The sequence below is a fragment of the Engystomops pustulosus genome, chromosome 2, assembly GCF_040894005.1.
Source record: "Engystomops pustulosus chromosome 2, aEngPut4.maternal, whole genome shotgun sequence".
NCBI classification, from domain to species: Eukaryota; Metazoa; Chordata; class Amphibia; order Anura; family Leptodactylidae; genus Engystomops; species Engystomops pustulosus.
Window position 1 is genome coordinate 24,113,888 of NC_092412.1, and position 25,221 is coordinate 24,139,108.

The 25,221-nt window shown below is 42.9% G+C and overlaps 1 protein-coding gene across 9 annotated transcripts in view; it reads right to left on the reverse strand.

The window, feature by feature from the left end:
- DLG2 (discs large MAGUK scaffold protein 2) overlaps positions 1 to 25,221 on the reverse strand; it is an 860,202-nt gene that overhangs the window by 216,118 nt on the left and 618,863 nt on the right. For all 9 annotated transcript variants that reach the window (XM_072134001.1, XM_072134002.1, XM_072134007.1 and 6 more), the window contains one exon: positions 17,247 to 17,402. In XM_072134001.1, the coding sequence (XP_071990102.1) occupies positions 17,247 to 17,402 (156 nt within the window). The remainder of the gene's footprint in view (positions 1 to 17,246; positions 17,403 to 25,221) is intronic.

Genomic DNA, 25,221 nt, shown 5'->3' on the forward strand with positions numbered 1-25,221 from the left:
GGGATAGTACACACAATGATGTCACAGTACAGGGATAATACACACAGTGATGTCACAGTACAGGGATAGTACACACAGTGATGTCACAGTACAGGGATAATACACACAGTGATGTCACAGTACAGGGATAATACACACAGTGATGTCACAGTACAGGGATAATACACACAGTGATGTCACAGTACAGGGATAATACACACAGTGATGTCACAGTACAGGGATAATACACACAGTGATGTCACAGTACAGAGATAATACACACAGTGATGTCACAGTACAGGGATAATACACACAGTGATGTCACAGTACAGGGATAATACACACAGTGATGTCACAGTACAGGGATAATACACACAGTGATGTCACAGTACAGGGATAATACACACAGTGATGTCACAGTACGGGGATAATACACACAGTGATGTCACAGTACAGGGATAATACACACAGTCATGTCACAGTACAGGGATAATACACACAGTGATGTCACAGTACAGGGATAACACACACAGTGATGTCACGGTACAGGGATAATACACACAGTGATGTCACAGTACAGGGATAATACACACAGTGATGTCACAGTACAGGGATAATACACACAGTGATGTCACAGTACAGGGATAGTACACACAGTGATGTCACAGTACAGGGATAATACACACAGTGATGTCACAGTACAGGGATAGTACACACAGTGATGTCACAGTACAGGGATAATACACACAGTGATGTCACAGTACAGGGATAATACACACAGTGATGTCACAGTACAGGGATAATACACACAGTGATGTCACAGTACAGAGATAATACACACAGTGATGTCACAGTACAGGGATAATACACAGTGATGTCACAGTACAGAGATAATACACACAGTGATGTCACAGTACAGGGATAATACACACAGTGATGTCACAGTACAGGGATAATACACACAGTGATGTCACAGTACAGGGATAATACACACAGTGATGTCACAGTACAGGGATAATACACACAATGATGTCACAGTACAGGGATAATAAACAGTGATGTCACAGTACAGGGATAATACACACAGTGATGTCACAGTACAGGGATAATACACACAGTGATGTGACAATACAGGGATAATACACACAGTGATGTCACAGTACAGGCATAATACACACAGTGATGTCACAGTACAGGGATAATACACACAGTGATGTCACAGTACAGGGATAACACACACAGTGATGTCACAGTACAGGAATAATACACAGTGATGTCACAGTACAGAGATATTACACACAGTGATGTCACAGTACAGGAATAATACACAGTGATGTCACAGTACAGAGATATTACACACAGTGATGTCACAGTACAGGAATAATACACAGTGATGTCACAGTACAGGACAATACACACAGTGATGTCACAGTACAGGGATAATAAACAGTGATGTCACAGTACAGGGACAATACACACAGTGATGTCACAGTACAGGGATAATAAACAGTGATGTCACAGTACAGAGATAATACACACAGTGATGTCACAGTACAGGGATAATACACACAGTGATGTTATAGTACAGGGATAATACACACAGTGATGTCACAGCACAGGGATAATACACACAGTGATGTCACAGTACAGGGATAATACACACAGTGATGTCACAGTACAGGAATAATACACACAGTGATGTCACAGTACAGGAATAATACACACAGTGATGTCACAGTACAGGGATAATAGACACAGTGATGTCACAGTACAGGGATAATAGACACAGTGATGTCACAGTACAGGGATAATACACACAGTGATGTTATAGTACAGGGATAATACACACAGTGATGTCACGGTACAGGGATAATACACACAGTGATGTCACAGTACAGGGATAATACACACAGTGATGTCACAGTACAGGGATAATACACACAGTGATGTCACAGTACAGGGATAATACACACAGTGATGTCACAGTACAGGGATAATACACACAGTGATGTCACAGTACAGGGATAATACACACAGTGATGTCACAGTACAGGGATAATACACACAGTGATGTCACAGTACAGGGATAATACACACAGTGATGTCACAGTACAGGGATAATACACACAGTCATGTCACAGTACATGGATAATACACACAGTGATGTCACAGTACAGGGATAATACACACAGTGATGTCACAGTACAGGGATAGTACACACAGTGATGTCACAGTACAGGGATAGTACACACAGTGATGTCACAGTACAGGGATAGTACACACAGTGATGTCACGGTACAGGGATAATACACACAGTGATGTCACAGTACAGGGATAATACACAAAGTGATGTCACAGTACAGGGATAGTACACACAGTGATGTCACAGTACAGGGATAGTACACACAGTGATGTCACAGTACAGGGATAGTACACACAGTGATGTCACAGTACAGGGATAATACACACAGTGATGTCACAGTACAGGGATAATACACACAGTGATGTCACAGTACAGGGATAATACACACAGTGATGTCACAGTACAGGGATAATACACACAGTGATGTCACAGTACAGGGATAATACACACAGTGATGTCACAGTACAGGGATAATACACACAGTGATGTCACAGTACAGGGATAGTACACACAGTGATGTCACAGTACAGGGATAATACACACAGTGATGTCACAGTACAGGGATAATACACACAGTGATGTCACAGTACAGGGATAATACACACAGTGATGTCACAGTACAGGGATAGTACACACAGTGATGTCACAGTACAGGGATAATACACACAGTAATGTCACAGTACAGGGATAATACACACAGTGATGTCACAGTACAGAGATAATACACACAGTGATGTCACAGTACAGGGATAATACACAGTGATGTCACAGTACAGAGATAATACACACAGTGATGTCACAGTACAGGGATAATACACACAGTAATGTCACAGTACAGGGATAATACACACAGTGATGTCACAGTACAGGGATAATACACACAGTGATGTCACAGTACAGGGATAGTACACACAGTGATGTCACAGTACAGGGATAATACACACAGTGATGTCACAGTACAGGGATAATACACACAGTGATGTCACAGTACAGGGATAATAAACAGTGATGTCACAGTACAGGGATAATACACACAGTGATGTCACAGTACAGGGATAATACACACAGTGATGTGACAGCACAGGGATAATACACACAGTGATGTCACAGTACAGGGATAATACACACAGTGATGTCACAATACAGGGATAATACACACAGTGATGTCACAGTACAGGCATAATACACACAGTGATGTCACAGTACAGGGATAACACACACAGTGATGTCACAGTACAGGGATAATACACAGTGATGTCACAGTACAGAGATATTACACACAGTGATGTCACAGTACAGGAATAATACACAGTGATGTCACAGTACAGGACAATACACACAGTGATGTCACAGTACAGGGATAATAAACAGTGATGTCACAGTACAGAGATAATACACACAGTGATGTCACAGTACAGGAATAATACACAGTGATGTCACAGTACAGGGACAATACACACAGTGATGTCACAGTACAGGGATAATAAACAGTGATGTCACAGTACAGAGATAATACACACAGTGATGTCACAGTACAGGGATAATACACACAGTGATGTCACAGTACAGGGATATTACACACAGTGATGTCACGGTACAGGGATAATACACACAGTGATGTCACAGTACAGGGATAATACACACAGTGATGTCACAGTACAGGGATAATACACACAGTGATGTCACAGTACAGGGATAGTACACACAGTGATGTCACAGTACAGGGATAATACACACAGTGATGTCACAGTACAGGGATAGTACACACAGTGATGTCACAGTACAGGGATAATACACACAGTGATGTCACAGTACAGGGATAATACACACAGTGATGTCACAGTACAGGGATAATACACACAGTGATGTCACAGTACAGAGATAATACACACAGTGATGTCACAGTACAGGGATAATACACAGTGATGTCACAGTACAGAGATAATACACACAGTGATGTCACAGTACAGGGATAATACACACAGTGATGTCACAGTACAGGGATAATACACACAGTGATGTCACAGTACAGGGATAATACACACAATGATGTCACAGTACAGGGATAATAAACAGTGATGTCACAGTACAGGGATAATACACACAGTGATGTCACAGTACAGGGATAATACACACAGTGATGTGACAATACAGGGATAATACACACAGTGATGTCACAGTACAGGCATAATACACACAGTGATGTCACAGTACAGGGATAATACACACAGTGATGTCACAGTACAGGGATAACACACACAGTGATGTCACAGTACAGGAATAATACACAGTGATGTCACAGTACAGAGATATTACACACAGTGATGTCACAGTACAGGAATAATACACAGTGATGTCACAGTACAGAGATATTACACACAGTGATGTCACAGTACAGGAATAATACACAGTGATGTCACAGTACAGGACAATACACACAGTGATGTCACAGTACAGGGATAATAAACAGTGATGTCACAGTACAGGGACAATACACACAGTGATGTCACAGTACAGGGATAATAAACAGTGATGTCACAGTACAGAGATAATACACACAGTGATGTCACAGTACAGGGATAATACACACAGTGATGTTATAGTACAGGGATAATACACACAGTGATGTCACAGCACAGGGATAATACACACAGTGATGTCACAGTACAGGGATAATACACACAGTGATGTCACAGTACAGGAATAATACACACAGTGATGTCACAGTACAGGAATAATACACACAGTGATGTCACAGTACAGGGATAATAGACACAGTGATGTCACAGTACAGGGATAATACACACAGTGATGTCACAGTACAGGAATAATACACACAGTGATGTCACAGTACAGGGATAATAGACACAGTGATGTCACAGTACAGGGATAATAGACACAGTGATGTCACAGTACAGGGATAATACACACAGTGATGTTATAGTACAGGGATAATACACACAGTGATGTCACGGTACAGGGATAATACACACAGTGATGTCACAGTACAGGGATAATACACACAGTGATGTCACAGTACAGGGATAATACACACAGTGATGTCACAGTACAGGGATAATACACACAGTGATGTCACAGTACAGGGATAATACACACAGTGATGTCACAGTACAGGGATAATACACACAGTGATGTCACAGTACAGGGATAATACACACAGTGATGTCACAGTACAGGGATAATACACACAGTCATGTCACAGTACATGGATAATACACACAGTGATGTCACAGTACAGGGATAATACACACAGTGATGTCACAGTACAGGGATAGTACACACAGTGATGTCACAGTACAGGGATAGTACACACAGTGATGTCACAGTACAGGGATAGTACACACAGTGATGTCACGGTACAGGGATAATACACACAGTGATGTCACAGTACAGGGATAATACACACAGTGATGTCACAGTACAGGGATAATACACACAGTGATGTCACAGTACAGGGATAATACACACAGTGATGTCACAGTACAGGGATAATACACACAGTGATGTCACAGTACAGGGATAATACACACAGTGATGTCACAGTACAGGGATAATACACACAGTGATGTCACAGTACAGGGATAATACACACAGTGATGTCACAGTACAGGGATAGTACACACAGTGATGTCACAGTACAGGGATAATACACACAGTGATGTCACAGTACAGGGATAATACACACAGTGATGTCACAGTACAGGGATAATACACACAGTGATGTCACAGTACAGGGATAATACACACAGTGATGTCACAGAACAGAGATAATACACACAGTGATGTCACAGTACAGGGATAATACACAGTGATGTCACAGTACAGAGATAATACACACAGTGATGTCACAGTACAGGGATAATACACACAGTAATGTCACAGTACAGGGATAATACACACAGTGATGTCACAGTACAGGGATAATACACACAGTGATGTCACAGTACAGGGATAGTACACACAGTGATGTCACAGTACAGGGATAATACACACAGTGATGTCACAGTACAGGGATAATACACACAGTGATGTCACAGTACAGGGATAATAAACAGTGATGTCACAGTACAGGGATAATACACACAGTGATGTCACAGTACAGGGATAATACACACAGTGATGTGACAGCACAGGGATAATACACACAGTGATGTCACAGTACAGGGATAATACACACAGTGATGTCACAATACAGGGATAATACACACAGTGATGTCACAGTACAGGCATAATACACACAGTGATGTCACAGTACAGGGATAACACACACAGTGATGTCACAGTACAGGGATAATACACAGTGATGTCACAGTACAGAGATATTACACACAGTGATGTCACAGTACAGGAATAATACACAGTGATGTCACAGTACAGGACAATACACACAGTGATGTCACAGTACAGGGATAATAAACAGTGATGTCACAGTACAGAGATAATACACACAGTGATGTCACAGTACAGGAATAATACACAGTGATGTCACAGTACAGGGACAATACACACAGTGATGTCACAGTACAGGGATAATAAACAGTGATGTCACAGTACAGAGATAATACACACAGTGATGTCACAGTACAGGGATAATACACACAGTGATGTCACAGCACAGGGATAATACACACAGTGATGTCACAGCACAGGGATATCACACACAGTGATGTCACAGTACAGGGATAATACACACAGTGATGTCACAGTACAGGGTTAATACACACAGTGATGTCACAGTACAGGGATAATACACACAGTGATGTCACAGTACCGGGATAACACACACAGTGATGTCACAGTACAGGGATAACACACACAGTGATGTCACGGTACAGGGATAATACACACAGTAATGTCACAGTACAGGGATAGTACACACAGTGATGTCACAGTACAGGGATAATACACACAGTGATGTCACAGTACAGGGATAATACACACAGTGATGTCACAGTACAGGGATAATACACACAGTGATGTCACAGTACCGGGATAACACACACAGTGATGTCACAGTACAGGGATATTACACACAGTGATGTCACGGTACAGGGATAATACACACAGTGATGTCACAGTACAGGGATAATACACACAGTGATGTCACAGTACAGGGATAATACACACAGTGATGTCACAGTACAGGGATAATACACACAGTAATGTCACAGTACAGGGATAATACACACAGTGATGTCACAGTACAGGGATAATACACACAGTGATGTCACAGTACAGAGATAATACACACAGTGATGTCACAGTACAGGGATAATACACAGTGATGTCACAGTACAGAGATAATACACACAGTGATGTCACAGTACAGGGATAATACACACAGTGATGTCACAGTACAGGGATAATACACACAGTGATGTCACAGTACAGGGATAATACACACAGTGATGTCACAGTACAGGGATAATAAACAGTGATGTCACAGTACAGGGATAATACACACCGTGATGTCACAGTACAGGGATAATACACACAGTGATGTGACAGCACAGGGATAATACACACAGTGATGTCACAGTACAGGGATAATACACACAGTGATGTCACAATACAGGGATAATACACACAGTGATGTCACAGTACAGGCATAATACACACAGTGATGTCACAGTACAGGGATAATACACACAGTGATGTCACAGTACAGGGATAACACACACAGTGATGTCACAGTACAGGAATAATACACAGTGATGTCACAGTACAGAGATATTACACACAGTGATGTCACAGTACAGGGATAATACACAGTGATGTCACAGTACAGGACAATACACACAGTGATGTCACAGTACAGGGATAATAAACAGTGATGTCACAGTACAGGGACAATACACACAGTGATGTCACAGTACAGGGATAATAAACAGTGATGTCACAGTACAGAGATAATACACACAGTGATGTCACAGTACAGGGATAATAAACAGTGATGTCACAGTACAGGGATAATACACACCGTGATGTCACAGTACAGGGATAATACACACAGTGATGTGACAGCACAGGGATAATACACACAGTGATGTCACAGTACAGGGATAATACACACAGTGATGTCACAATACAGGGATAATACACACAGTGATGTCACAGTACAGGCATAATACACACAGTGATGTCACAGTACAGGGATAATACACACAGTGATGTCACAGTACAGGGATAACACACACAGTGATGTCACAGTACAGGAATAATACACAGTGATGTCACAGTACAGAGATATTACACACAGTGATGTCACAGTACAGGGATAATACACAGTGATGTCACAGTACAGGACAATACACACAGTGATGTCACAGTACAGGGATAATAAACAGTGATGTCACAGTACAGGGACAATACACACAGTGATGTCACAGTACAGGGATAATAAACAGTGATGTCACAGTACAGAGATAATACACACAGTGATGTCACAGTACAGGGATAATACACACAGTGATGTCACAGCACAGGGATAATACACACAGTGATGTCACAGTACAGGGATAATACACACAGTGATGTCACAGTACAGGGTTAATACACACAGTGATGTCACAGTACAGGGATAATACACACAGTGATGTCACAGTACAGGGATAATACACACAGTGATGTCACAGTACAGGGATAACACACACAGTGATGTCACAGTACAGGGATGTTACACACAGTGAATTCACGGTACAGGGATAATACACACAGTGATGTCACAGTACAGGGATAATACACACAGTGATGTCACAGTACAGGGATAATACACACAGTGATGTCACAGTACAGGAATAATACACACAGTGATGTCACAGTACAGGAATAATACACACAGTGATGTCACAGTACAGGGATAATAGACACAGTGATGTCACAGTACAGGGATAATAGACACAGTGATGTCACAGTACAGGGATAATACACACAGTGATGTTATAGTACAGGGATAATACACACAGTGATGTCACAGCACAGGGATAATACACACAGTGATGTCACAGTACAGGGATAATACACACAGTGATGTCACAGTACAGGAATAATACACACAGTGATGTCACAGTACAGGGATAATAGACACAGTGATGTCACAGTACAGGGATAATAGACACAGTGATGTCACAGTACAGGGATAATACACACAGTGATGTTATAGTACAGGGATAATACACACAGTGATGTCACGGTACAGGGATAATACACACAGTGATGTCACAGTACAGAGATAATACACACAGTGATGTCACAGTACAGGGATAATACACAGTGATGTCACAGTACAGAGATAATACACACAGTGATGTCACTGTACAGGGATAATACACACAGTAATGTCACAGTACAGGGATAATACACACAGTGATGTCACAGTACAGGGATAATACACACAGTGATGTCACAGTACAGGGATAATACACACAGTGATGTCACAGTACAGGGATAATAAACAGTGATGTCACAGTACAGGGATAATACACACCGTGATGTCACAGTACAGGGATAATACACACAGTGATGTGACAGCACAGGGATAATACACACAGTGATGTCACAGTACAGGGATAATACACACAGTGATGTCACAATACAGGGATAATACACACAGTGATGTCACAGTACAGGCATAATACACACAGTGATGTCACAGTACAGGGATAATACACACAGTGATGTCACAGTACAGGGATAACACACACAGTGATGTCACAGTACAGGAATAATACACAGTGATGTCACAGTACAGAGATATTACACACAGTGATGTCACAGTACAGGGATAATACACAGTGATGTCACAGTACAGGACAATACACACAGTGATGTCACAGTACAGGGATAATAAACAGTGATGTCACAGTACAGGGACAATACACACAGTGATGTCACAGTACAGGGATAATAAACAGTGATGTCACAGTACAGAGATAATACACACAGTGATGTCACAGTACAGGGATAATACACACAGTGATGTCACAGCACAGGGATAATACACACAGTGATGTCACAGTACAGGGATAATACACACAGTGATGTCACAGTACAGGGTTAATACACACAGTGATGTCACAGTACAGGGATAATACACACAGTGATGTCACAGTACAGGGATAATACACACAGTGATGTCACAGTACAGGGATAACACACACAGTGATGTCACAGTACAGGGATGTTACACACAGTGAATTCACGGTACAGGGATAATACACACAGTGATGTCACAGTACAGGGATAATACACACAGTGATGTCACAGTACAGGGATAATACACACAGTGATGTCACAGTACAGGAATAATACACACAGTGATGTCACAGTACAGGAATAATACACACAGTGATGTCACAGTACAGGGATAATAGACACAGTGATGTCACAGTACAGGGATAATAGACACAGTGATGTCACAGTACAGGGATAATACACACAGTGATGTTATAGTACAGGGATAATACACACAGGGGCAGATTTACTTACCCGGTCCGTTCGCGATCCAGCGGCGCGTTCTCTGCACTGGATTCGGGTCCGGCCGGGATTCATCAAAGCAGTTCCTCCGCCGTCCACCAGGTGGCGCTGCTGCGCTGAAGTCCGCTGGAATGCCTCGAAATACACCGGCCTATCCAGGATGAAGGTGAGTGAAATTTTCGCGACACAATTTTTTTTTTAAATGCGGCGGTTTTTCCGAATACGTCGGGTTTTCGTTCGGCCACGCCCCCCAATTTCCGTCGCGTGCATACCGGCGCCGATGCGCCAAATTCCGATCGCGTGCGCCAAAAACCCGGGGCAATTCAGGTACAATCGGCGCAAATCGGAAATATTCGGGTAACACGTCGGGAAAACGCGAATCGGGCCCTTAGTAAATGACCCCCACAGTGATGTCACAGCACAGGGATAATACACACAGTGATGTCACAGTACAGGGATAATACACACAGTGATGTCACAGTACAGGAATAATACACACAGTGATGTCACAGTACAGGGATAATAGACACAGTGATGTCACAGTACAGGGATAATAGACACAGTGATGTCACAGTACAGGGATAATACACACAGTGATGTTATAGTACAGGGATAATACACACAGTGATGTCACGGTACAGGGATAATACACACAGTGATGTCACAGTACAGGAATAATACACAGTGATGTCACAGTACAGGGATAATACACACAGTGATGTCACAGTACAGGGATAATACACACAGTGATGTCACAGTACAGGGATAATACACACAGTGATGTCACAGTACAGGGATAATAGACACAGTGATGTCACAGTACAGGGATAATACACACAGTGATGTCACAGTACAGGAATAATACACACAGTGATGTCACAGTACAGGGATAATAGACACAGTGATGTCACAGTACAGGGATAATAGACACAGTGATGTCACAGTACAGGAATAATACACAAAGTGATGTCACAGTAGAGGGATAATACACACAGTGATGTCACAGTAAAGGGATAATACACACAGTGATGTCACAGTACAGGGATAATACACACAGTGATGTCACAGTGCAGGGATAATACACACAGTGATGTCACAGTACAGGGATAATACACACAGTGATGTCACAGTACAGGGATAATACACAAAGTGATGTCACAGTACAGGGATAATACACACAGTGATGTCACAGTACAGGAATAATACACACAGAGATGTCACAGTACAGGGATAATACACACAGTGATGTCACAGTACAGGGATAATAAACACAGTGATGTCACAGCACAGGGATAATACACACAGTGATGTCACAGTACAGGGATAATACACACAGTGATGTCACAGTACAGGGATAATACACAGTGATGTCATAGTACAGGGGTAATACACACAGTGATGTCACAGTACAGGAATAATACACAGTGATGTCACAGTACAGAGTTAATACACACAGTGATGTCACAGTACAGGGATAATACACACAGTGATGTCACAGTACAGGGATAATACACACAGTGATGTCACAGTAAAGGGATAATATACACAGTGATGTCACAGTACAGAGATAATACACACAGTGATGTCACAGTACAGGGATAATGCACACAATGATGTCACAGTACATGGATAATACACACAGTGATGTCACAGTACAGGGATAATACACACAGTGATGTCACAGTACAGGGATAATACACACAGTGATGTCACAGTAAAGGGATAATATACACAGTGATGTCACAGTACAGAGATAATACACACAGTGATGTCACAGTACAGGGATAACACACACAGTGATGTCACAGTACAGGGATAACACACACAGTGATGTCACAGTACAGGGATAATACACACAGTGATGTCACAGTACAGGGATAATACACACAGTGATGTCACAGTACAGGGATAATACACACAGTGATGTCACAGTACAGAGTTAATACACACAGTGATAATGTCACAGTACAGGGATAATACACACAGTGATGTCACAGTACAGGGATAATACACACAGTGATGTCACAGTACAGGGATAATACACACAGTGATGTCACAGTACAGGGATAATACACACAGTGATGTCACAGTACAGGGATATTACACACAGTGATGTCACAGTAAAGGGATAATATACACAGTGATGTCACAGTACAGGGATAATACACAGTGATGTCACAGTACAGGGATAATACACACAGTGATGTCACAGTACAGGGATAACACACACAGTGATGTCACAGTACAGGGATAACACACACAGTGATGTCACAGTACAGGGATAATACACACAGTGATGTCACAGTACAGGGATATTACACACAGTGATGTCACAGTACAGGGATAATACACACAGTGATGTCACAGTACAGAGTTAATACACACAGTGATGTCACAGTACAGGGATAATATACACAATGATGTCACAGTACAGGGATAATACACACGGTGATGTCACGGTACAGGGATAATACACACAGTGATGTCACAGTACAGGGATAATACACACAGTGATAATGTCACAGTACAGGGATAATACACACAGTGATAATGTCACAGTACAGGGATAATACACACAGTGATGTCACAGTACAGAGATAATACACACAGTGATAATGTCACAGTACAGGGATAATACACACAGTGATAATGTCACAGTACAGGGATAATACACACAGTGATGTCACAGTACAGGGATATTACACACAGTGATGTCACAGTACAGGGATATTACACACAGTGATGTCACAGTACAGGGATAACACACACAGTGATGTCACAGTACAGGGATATTACACACAGTGATGTCACAGTACAGGGATATTACACACAGTGATGTCACAGTACAGGGATAACACACACAGTGATGTCACAGTACAGGGATAATACACACAGTGATGTCACAGTACAGGGATAATACACACAGTGATGTCACAGTACAGGGATAACACACACAGTGATGTCACAGTACAGGGATAATACACACAGTGATGTCACAGTACAGGGATAACACACACAGTGATGTCACAGTACAGGGATAATACACACAGTGATGTTACAGTACAGGGATATTACACACAGTGATGTCACAGTACAGGGATAATACACACAGTGATGTCACAACACAGGGATAATACACACAGTGATGTCACAGTACAGGGATATTACACACAGTGATGTCACAGTACAGGGATATTACACACAGTGATGTCACAGTACAGGGATAACACACACAGTGATGTCACAACACAGGGATAATACACACAGTGATGTCACAGTACAGGGATATTACACACAGTGATGTCACAGTACAGGGATATTACACACAGTGATGTCACAGTACAGGGATAACACACACAGTGATGTCACAGTACAGGGATATTACACACAGTGATGTCACAGTACAGAGATAATACACCCAGTGATGTCACAGTACAATGATAATACACACAGTGATGTCACAGTACAGGGATAATACACACAGTGATGTCACAGTACAGGAATAATACACACAGTGATGTCGCAGTACAGAGATAATACACACAGTAGTGATGTCACAGTACAGGGATAATACACACAGTGATGTCACAGTACAGGGATAATACACACAGTGATGTCACAGTACAGGGATAACACACACAGTGATGTCACAGTACAGGGATAATACACACAGTGATGTCACAGTACAGGGATAATACACACAGTGATGTCAAAGTACAGGGATTATACACACAGTGATGTCACAGTACAGGGATAATACACACAGTGATGTCACAGTACAGGGATAATACACACAGTGATGTCACAGTACAGGGATAATACACACAGCGATGTCACAGTACAGGGATAATACACACAGTGATGTCACAGTACAGGGATAATACACACAGTGATGTCACAACACAGGGATAATACACACAGTGATGTCACAGTACAGGGATAATACACACAGTGATGTCACAGTACAGGGATAATACACACAGTGATGTCACAGTACAGGGATAATACACACAGTGATGTCACAGTACAGAGATAATACACACAGTGATGTCACAGTACAGAGATAATACACACAGTGATGTCACAGTACAGGGATAATACACACAGTGATGTCACAGTACAGGGATAATGCACACAGTGATGTCACAGTACAGGGATAATACACACAGTGATGTCACAGTACAGGGATAATACACACAGTGATGTCACAGTACAGGGATAATACACACAGTGATGTCACAGTACAGGGATAATACACACAGTGATGTCACAGTACAGGGATGCAGAACAACACAAAATAAAAAGGTGCATAAAAGGTTTGGCAGAGTGATGATAAATTTATTGTTGAAGAAAACTCTAAAATTAAAATAATAATAATATTTTAGTCCAAATATTTAATCAGCTTACTACGTCCACATAAGATTAAATACGAACACTGAAGTCCCACCATGGACCACTTAGTCCTGACCCTACAGCAGTGGGGTCAGACTCGCCCAAATTTCCAGTCTCTAAAAATAAGGGACATTAGACAAATATGCCAAAGGGTTTGAACCTGGAATAGATTCCATGGATACCTGCATTCTCAGAGTCAGACACTAGATGGCAGCAGTGCACTGCATGAGGCTCAGTGCTGCTCTATACTGTGGTGTATAGACACCAGTCAGGGGGTGACAGCTGCTCCCCATAGATCTTCTTGCTTGTTTGTGCTGGCAGCGCAGGGACGTGACATCATGTTTCATATATATCTGTCAGACTGATAGTTCTGTGATACGTCCTCTGTGGCCGTGATCACTCATACTGCACCGGTCTGTGGTCAGGAGGGCGCAGTGACAGCATAGATCCAGATATAAACAATGGGTGCAGTGTGCATTGGGGGTCTGAGGTCCCCAGACTGGTCAGAAGGATTATTATACAGGGAATACAAGTATTAACTCACATAGAAAATCCCTGTCCGCAACTGTGAGCATAATGCTGCAGTCAGCAGTAAGTATTATCCCTGGAGAGTTACTTACTGGAGAGTGCACTGGAGTTGTCTCCTCACACTGTTATATTCTGAACTCTCTGCATCTAGTGTATGGTATTGCACCAGCAGAGATGTGTAATCGTACATTTGTGACTGCTAGTTCCTCCAAGTGCACTGGGAATGTGTCCTCACACTGCTGTGCTCAGTGCTCACTGCAGCCAGTATTAGATATTGATCCTGGACAGTGGTTTAATCATACTTTTTTGTTTGTTAGTATCAGTTAGTAGCAGCAGGACTATGAGATATGGTTTTATATTCCAGGATTGTAGCTTCTCCAAGTGCACTGGGTGGTATGTCCTCACACTGCTGTGCTGTGTGTTCTCTGCAGTGAGTGTCCCTGTAGAGGTGTGTAATATAGCATTGTGTTTATTGTTAGTACCATCAGGACTGCTACATACAGATTTATATTCCGGGACTTTAGCTTTTTGAAGTTCATGGGGAGGGTCCTCACACTGCTGTGCTCTGTACTCTCTGCAGCCAGTGTCAGGTATTGTCCCTGGACAGTTGTGTAATCATACCATTGTGTGTATTGTTAGTATCAGCAGGATTGTGAAATATGGATTTATAGTCCAGTTTTGTAGGCGAATCCTCACACTGCTGTGCTCTTTTCTCTTTTTATTGATCTGCTACATGGCCCTTTTGTGCTTCTATAAGCCAAAACTGTAGCAGGCTTCTGTATGAATACTACAGCAGTCACTGAGTGTAGACAATGGAGTACAGAGAGCACTGCAGTGTGAGGATACACAGAGGAATGATAACACATCTCTTCAGGGACAATACCTAACACTGTCTGCAGTCCTTAAAGAGAACCTGTCACCAGATTTTACTCCACTAAACTGCTAGAACCTTCAAGTAGGGGATGAAATCTCCTCTCTAGAATTCCCTCTTTCATGTGAAATCTCACCCATTTACCTGTAAAAAAAAAACCCTTACAAAAATCAGGCAAATATGACTCTTCTCTTTCCATTTTCACATGAGATGAGTCAAATTTAATGGTTGAAGTGGAGTGTCACTTCAGAATCCCCTATCATCTGTTCTATAGCACCTAGAAACATGCTGCTGGTATTGTATTAAAGATAAGGATCTCATGTTTCTAGATATATTATGAAAGGACTTGTGTAGTGACAACTGCATCTGCAACCACTAAAACATGACTCATCTCTTGTGAAAATGGGATGAGAAGGGTCATATTTACCTAACTTTAGAGGAGATTTTTTTTATAGGCAAAGGGGTTCACAAAAAGGGAAATTTTAGAAATGATATTTTATACCCCACCTGTGGGGATAGTAGTTTAGGGGGGTAAAACCTGATGACAGATTCCCTTTAAATACGCTAGCAAACATCTAACACATATGGTCATCTTGTATTACTTTTTTTCAATTTTCTTCTTCTACAATCCAGTGTCTATAAACTCAGGCAAAATGTCATCAGCTACAATAAGGCAAGTGTTCAATTCCCCTACAGCGCCCCCTTAGGAGAACAAAAGTATTACACAGATAAAAGTGAGACACTCTCTTTCTGCTTTGATTTATTGAACTCTTTTTGATGAGGAATCTGCCCTTCTTTTCACTGTAATAGACCTCCCCTTTAAATATGGAGTGTTACCTGGATATTTCGGACTCTGGAAGCAGACCTCCGTGGAAATGAGGAAACGGAGATGTGAGAAGGAAGCTGTTGTCACATTCTATCGGGGAGTAATGTCTCGGAGAGGAAGGCTTGTCATTGAGTTTATTGACAGTGCTGTATACGGGCTCCGGGGACCTAAAAGGTAAGAGAGAAAGGACGTTATAATATATATGGAAGTATAACTCTGCAATGGCAAATCCCCCCACAAGGAAGATACTAGTCCCGGAGTCCTCCTCTAGTGTCACATTGTCAAACCATGACCCATTTGTCTTTCCTGAAACATAATGATGTCCCCCACACAGTATGACGTCTCCTGACTGCCCCCACACACAGTATGACGTCTCCTGACTGCCCCCACACAGTATGACGTCTCCTGACTGCCCCCACACAGTATGACGTCTCCTGACTGCCCCCACACACAGTATGACGTCTCCTGACTGCCCCCACACAGTATAACGTCTCCTGACTGCCCCCACACACAGTATGACGTCTCCTGACTGCCCCCGCACAGAGTATGACGTCTCCTGACTGCCCCCCACACACAGTATGACGTCTCCTGACTGCCCCCACACACAGTATGACGTCTCCTGACTGCCCCCACACAGTATAACGTCTCCTGACTGCCCCCACACAGTGTGACTTCTCCTGACTGCCCCCACACAGTATGACGTCTCCTGACTGCCCCCACACAGTATGACGTCTCCTGACTGCCCCCGCACAGTATGACGTCTCCTGACTGCCCCCACACACAGTATGACGTCTCCTGACTGCCCCCACACACAGTATGACGTCTCCTGACTGCCCCCACACACAGTATGACGTCTCCTGACTGCCCCCACACACAGTATGACGTCTCCTGACTGCCCCCCACACACAGTATGACGTCTCCTGACTGCCCCCACACACAGTATGACGTCTCCTGACTGCCCCCACACACAGTATGACGTCTCCTGACTGCCCCCACACACAGTATGACGTCTCCTGACTGCCCCCGCACAGTATAACGTCTCCTGACTGCCCCCCACACAGTGTGACGTCTCCTGACTGCCCCCACACAGTATGACGTCTCCTGACTGCCCCCCACACAGTGTGACGTCTCCTGACTGCCCCCACACAGTATGACGTCTCCTGACTGCCCCCGCACAGTATGACGTCTCCTGACTGCCCCCGCACAGTATGACGTCTCCTGACTGCCCCCACATAGTATGACGTCTCCTGACTGCCCCCACACAGTATGACGTCTCCTGACTGCCCCCACACAGTATGACGTCTCCTGACTGCCCCCACATAGTATGACGTCTCCTGACTGCCCCCACACAGTATGACGTCTCCTGACTGCCCCCACACAGTATGACGTCTCCTGACTGCCCCCCACACACAGTATGACGTCTCCTGACTGCCCCCACACAGTATGACGTCTCCTGACTGCCCCCCCACAGTATGACGTCTCCTGACTGCCCCCACACACAGTATGACGTCTCCTGACTGCCCCCACACACAGTATGACGTCTCTCGACTGCCCCCACACAGTATGACGTCTCCTGACTGCCCCCACACAGTATGACGTCTCCTGACTGCCCCCACACAGTATGACGTCTCCTGACTGCCCCCACACAGTATGACGTCTCCTGACTGCCCCCACACAGTATGACGTCTCCTGACTGCCCCCACACAGTATGACGTCTCCTGACTGCCCCCACACAGTATAACGTCTCCTGACTGCCCCCCACACACAGTATGACGTCTCCTGACTGCCCCCACACAGTATGACGTCTCCTGACTGCCCCCCACACAGTATGACGTCTCCTGACTGCCCCCCACACACAGTATGACGTCTCCTGACTGCCCCCACACAGTATGACATCTCCTGACTGCCCCCCACACAGTATGACGTCTCCTGACTGCCCCCACACACAGTATGACGTCTCCTGACTGCCCCCACACAGTATGACGTCTCCTGACTGCCCCCACACACAGTATGACGTCTCCTGACTGCCCCCACACACAGTATGACGTCTCCTGACTGCCCCCACACAGTATGACATCTCCTGACTGCCCCCACACAGTATGACGTCTCCTGACTGCCCCCACACAGTATGACGTCTCCTGACTGCCCCCACACAGTATGACATCTCCTGACTGCCCCCCACACAGTATGACGTCTCCTGACTGCCCCCACACACAGTATGACGTCTCCTGACTGCCCCCACACAGTATGACGTCTCCTGACTGCCCCCACACACAGTATGACGTCTCCTGACTGCCCCCACACACAGTATGACGTCTCCTGACTGCCCCCACACAGTATGACGTCTCCTGACTGCCCCCACACAGTATGACGTCTCCTGACTGCCCCCCACACACAGTAAGACGTCTCCTGACTGCCCCCACACAGTATGACATCTCCTGACTGCCCCCACACAGTATTACGTCTCCTGACTGCCCCCACACAGTATGACGTCTCCTGACTGCCCCCACACAGTATGACGTCTCCTGACTGCCCCCCACACACAGTATGACGTCTCCTGACTGCCCCCCCACACAGTATGACGTCTCCTGACTGCCCCCACACAGTATGACGTCTCCTGACTGCCCCCACACACAGTATGACGTCTCCTGACTGCCCCCACACACAGTATGACGTCTCCTGACTGCCCCCCCACACAGTATGACGTCTCCTGACTGCCCCCCCACACAGTATGACGTCTCCTGACTGCCCCCACACACAGTATGACGTCTCCTGACTGCCCCCACACACAGTATGACGTCTCCTGACTGCCCCCACACACAGTATGACGTCTCCTGACTGCCCCCACACACAGTATGACATCTCCTGACTGCCCCCCACACAGTATGACGTCTCCTGACTGCCCCCACACACAGTATGACGTCTCCTGACTGGCCCCCCACACACAGTATGACGTCTCCTGACTGCCCCCCACACACAGTATGACGTCTCCTGACTGCCCACACACAGTATGACGTCTCCTGACTGCCCCCCACACACAGTATGACGTCTCCTGACTGCCCCCCACACACAGTATGACGTCTCCTGACTGCCCCCCCCCACAGTATGACGTCTCCTGACTGCCCCCACACAGTATGACGTCTCCTGACTGCCCCCCCCCCCCACAGTATGACGTCTCCTGACTGCCCCCACACACAGTATGACGTCTCCTGACTGCCCCCACACAGTATGACGTCTCCTGACTGCCCCCGCACAGTATGACGTCTCCTGACTGCCCCCACACAGTATGACGTCTCCTGACTGCCCCCACACAGTATGACGTCTCCTGACTGCCCCCACACAGTATGACGTCTCCTGACTGCCCCCACACAGTATGACGTCTCCTGACTGCCCCCCCACAGTATGACGTCTCCTGACTGCCCCCACACACAGTATGACGTCTCCTGACTGCCCCCACACAGTATGACGTCTCCTGACTGCCCCCGCACAGTATGACGTCTCCTGACTGCCCCCACACAGTATGACGTCTCCTGACTGCCCCCCCACAGTATGACGTCTCCTGACTGCCCCCCACACACAGTATGACGTCTCCTGAGTCTTCCATACTGTAGCAAAATACATAATCAGATGTACAGATCTCTGCTGGTTTGCTACAATGTATCAGTCTAGAGTCCAGGCTGTTTAGCTCACAGAGCATTGTCTAGACTGGATACAATTGTCTCCCCTTCTTCTTACTGGCAGTGGATACAATAGTATCCAGTCTAGACAATGCTCTGTGAGCTAAACACATCAGTATTGGCAGCTGTGCACATATCTACTAGTTTGCTACAATGTATCAGTCCAGAATATCTTTTCTATAACTTTCTCCCTCACCCGTTGGCTCCTTGTAGACATAAACACAACATAAAAATGACAGGTAAAAACAACAAACAACACAATCTCCATGTCTGAATCCATAATAAAATGCATGAACGCAGAAGATTGGAATAAATTTATGTTCCGATAAAATTCTCTCCTCTCGGGATTGACAGCTGTGACAGATTATTACATGAGCCATGAAACCAAGGAGGATTTAATTGCTGAGATACACAAGACTGACATCCTACATGCAAATAACGCGGGGGGGGGGGGGGGGGGGGGAGCAGGGAATGGTACGCTCCAGACCATACCAATATCACCCAGGCCAATCCATTCATTTATGATACAGATTTTTTTAGTAAAAACATCAGTATAATGTAGTGATAAATTCAATGTTTTGCATGTAATCTGTCAGCAAACGGATTTAGAGGGATCTATTATTTTTTGTGATTTTTGTGACATTTTTCACATTTTTACTCGCCTCAAGTATTTATAGCTAACAAAAGTACATGACCATTAAATACAAATCCATATAAATATACAGTAAGTCAGTGCTGGGAGATGCTGGGCATTAGATTTGCTGGTGGAAAGAACTGAAAACAAATACCTGTCATCCTCAATCTGTCCACTAGAAGGCGAAATGTACTCAGCAATTGGACGCATCAGAGGAAACGGCTGATCAATTATTTGTAAAGTAAAAAGGAAATGTATCATGTAATTATGAATTGTAAATGTATGGGATATCTAAAATTCTGGTCTTTATTTTATTAGTTATATTATTTAACATAGAGGGTAGTATTACAGTCGCTATATTCTTGTACACAGGGGGCAGTATTATAGTAGTTATATTCTTGTACATAGGGGGCAGTATTACAGTCGCTATATTCTTGTACACAGGGGGCAGTATTATAGTAGTTATATTCTTGTACATAGGGGGCAGTATTATAGTAGTTATATTCTTGTACATAGGGGTAGTATTATAGTAGTTATATTCTTGTACATAGGGGGCAGTATTATAGTAGTTATATTCCTGTACATAGGGGGTAGTATTATAGTAGTTATATTCTTGTACATAGGGGCAGTATTATAGTAGTTATATTCTTGTACATAGGGGGCAATATTACAGTCGCTATATTCTTGTACACAGGGGGCAGTATTATAGTAGTTATATTCTTGTACATAGGGGGCAGTATTATAGTAGTTATATTCTTGTACATAGGGGTAGTATTATAGTAGTTATATTCTTGTACATAGGGGGCAGTATTATAGTAGTTATATTCCTGTACATAGGGGGTAGTATTATAGTAGTTATATTCTTGTACATAGGGGCAGTATTATAGTAGTTATATTCTTGTACATAGGGGGCAATATTACAGTCGCTATATTCTTGTACACAGGGGGCAGTATTATAGTAGTTATATTCTTGTACATAGGGGGCAGTATTATAGTAGTTATATTCTTGTACATAGGGGTAGTATTATAGTAGTTATATTCCTGTACATAGGGGGTAGTATTATAGTAGTTATATTCTTGTACATAGGGGCAGTATTATAGTAGTTATATTCTTGTACATAGGGGGCAATATTACAGTCGCTATATTCTTGTACATAGGGGGCAGTATTATAGTAGTTATATTCTTGTACATAGGGGGCAGTATTATAGTAGTTATATTCTTGTACATAGGGGGCAGTATTATAGTAGTTATATTCTTGTACATAGGGGGCAGTATTATAGTAGTTATATTCTTGTACATAGGGGGCAGTATTATAGTAGTTATATTCCTGTACATAGGGGCAGTATTATAGTAGTTATATTCTTGTACATAGGGGGCAGTATTATAGTAGTTATATTCTTGTACATAGGGGCAGTATTATAGTAATTATATTCTTGTACATAGGGGGCAGTATTATAGTAGTTATATTCTTGTACATAGGGTGCAGTATTATAGTAGTTATATTCCTGTACATAGGGGCAGTATTATAGTAGTTATATTCCTGTACATAGGGGCAGTATTATAGTAGTTATATTCTTGTACATAGGGGGCAGTATTATAGTAGATATATTCTTGTACATAGGGGGCAGTATTATAGCAGTTATATTCTTGTACATAGGGGGCAGTATTATAGTAGTTATATTCTTGTACATAGGGGGCAGTATTATAGTAGTTATATTCTTGTACATAGGGTGCAGTATTATAGTAGTGATATTCCTGTACATAGGGTGCAGTATTATAGCAGTTATATTCTTGTACATAGGGGCAGTATTATAGTAGTTATATTCTTGTACATAGGGGGCAGTATTATAGTAGTTATATTCTTGTACATAGGGGGCAGTATTATAGCAGTTATATTCTTGTACATAGGGGGCAGTGTTATAGTAGTTATATTCTTGTACATAGGGGGCAGTATTATAGTAGTTATATTCCTGTACATAGGGGGCAGTATTATAGTAGTGATATTCTTGTACATAGGGGCAGTATTATAGTAGTTATAGTCTTGTACATAGAGGACAGTATTATAGTAGTTATATTCTTGTACATAGGGGGCAGTATTATTGTAGTTATTTTCTTGTACATAGGGGGCAGTATTATAGTAGTTATATTCTTGTACATAGGGGGAAGTATTATAGTAGTTATATTCTTGTACATAGGGGGCAGTATTATGGTAGTTATATTCTTGCACATAGGGTGCAGTATTATAGTAGTTTCTTGTACATAGGGGGCAGTATTATGGTAGTTATATTCTTGCACATAGGGTGCAGTATTATAGTAGTTATATTCTTGTACATAGGGGGCAGTAGTATAATAGTTATATTCTTGTACATAGGGGGCAGTGTTATAGTAGTTATATTCTTGTACATAGGGGGCAGTATTATAGTAGTTATATTCCTGTACATAGGGGGCAGTATTATAATAGTTATATTCTTGCACATAGGGGGCAGTAGTATAGTAGTTATATTCTTGTACATAGGGGCAGTATTATAGCAGTTATATTCTTGTACATAGGAAGCAGTATTATAGTAGTTATATTCTTGGACATAGGAAGCAGTATTATAGTAGTTATATTCTTGTACATAGGGGGCAGTATTATAGTAGTTATATTCCTGTACATAGGGGCAGTATTATAGTAGTTATATTCCTGTACATAGGGGCAGTATTATAGTAGTTATATTCTTGTACATAGGGTGCAGTATTATAGTAGTTATATTCCTGTACATAGAGGGCAGTATTACAGTAGTTATATTCCTGTACATAGGGGCAGTATTATAGTAGTTATATTCTTGTACATGGGGGGCAGTGTTATAGTAGTTATATTCCTGTACATAGGGGGCAGTATTATAGCAGTGATATTCTTGTACATAGGGGCAGTATTATAGTAGTTATAGTCTTGTACATAGAGGACAGTATTATAGTAGTTATATTCTTGTACATAGGGACAGTATTATTGTAGTTATATTCTTGTACATAGGGGGCAGTATTATAGTAGTTATATTCTTGTACATAGGGGGCAGTATTATAGTAGTTATATTCTTGTACATAGGGGGCAGTATTATAGTAGTTATATTCCTGTACATAGGGGCAGTATTATAGTAGTTATATTCTTGTACATAGGGGCAGTATTATAGTACAAAAAGAAAGTCCAAGCAGCACAAACCTTCAGAGAAAAAGAGAATTGGGTGCAGGCAACCCAGGACCGGGCCTCAGGTCCTCCAGTAATAGTATAAAGAAAGCGGGCAGCACTCCGTTGTAGATAAAAGTAAAAAAGTGTCTTTATTCCATAGTGAGCAACTGTGACAGCGACGTTTCGGCTCTGCAAGAGCCTTTCTCAAGTAGTTATATTCTTGTACATGGGGGGCAGTGTTATAGTAGTTATATTCCTGTACATAGGGGGCAGTATTATACTAGTGATATTCTTGTACATAGGGGCATTATTATAGTAGTTATAGTCTTGTACATAGGAAGCAGTATTATAGTAGTTATATTCTTGTACATAGGGGGCAGTATTATAGTAGTTATATTCTTGTACATAGGGGGCAGTATTATAGTAGTTATATTCCTGTACATAGTAGTTATATTCTTGTACATAGGGGCAGTATTATAGTAGTTATATTCTTGTACATGGGGGGCAG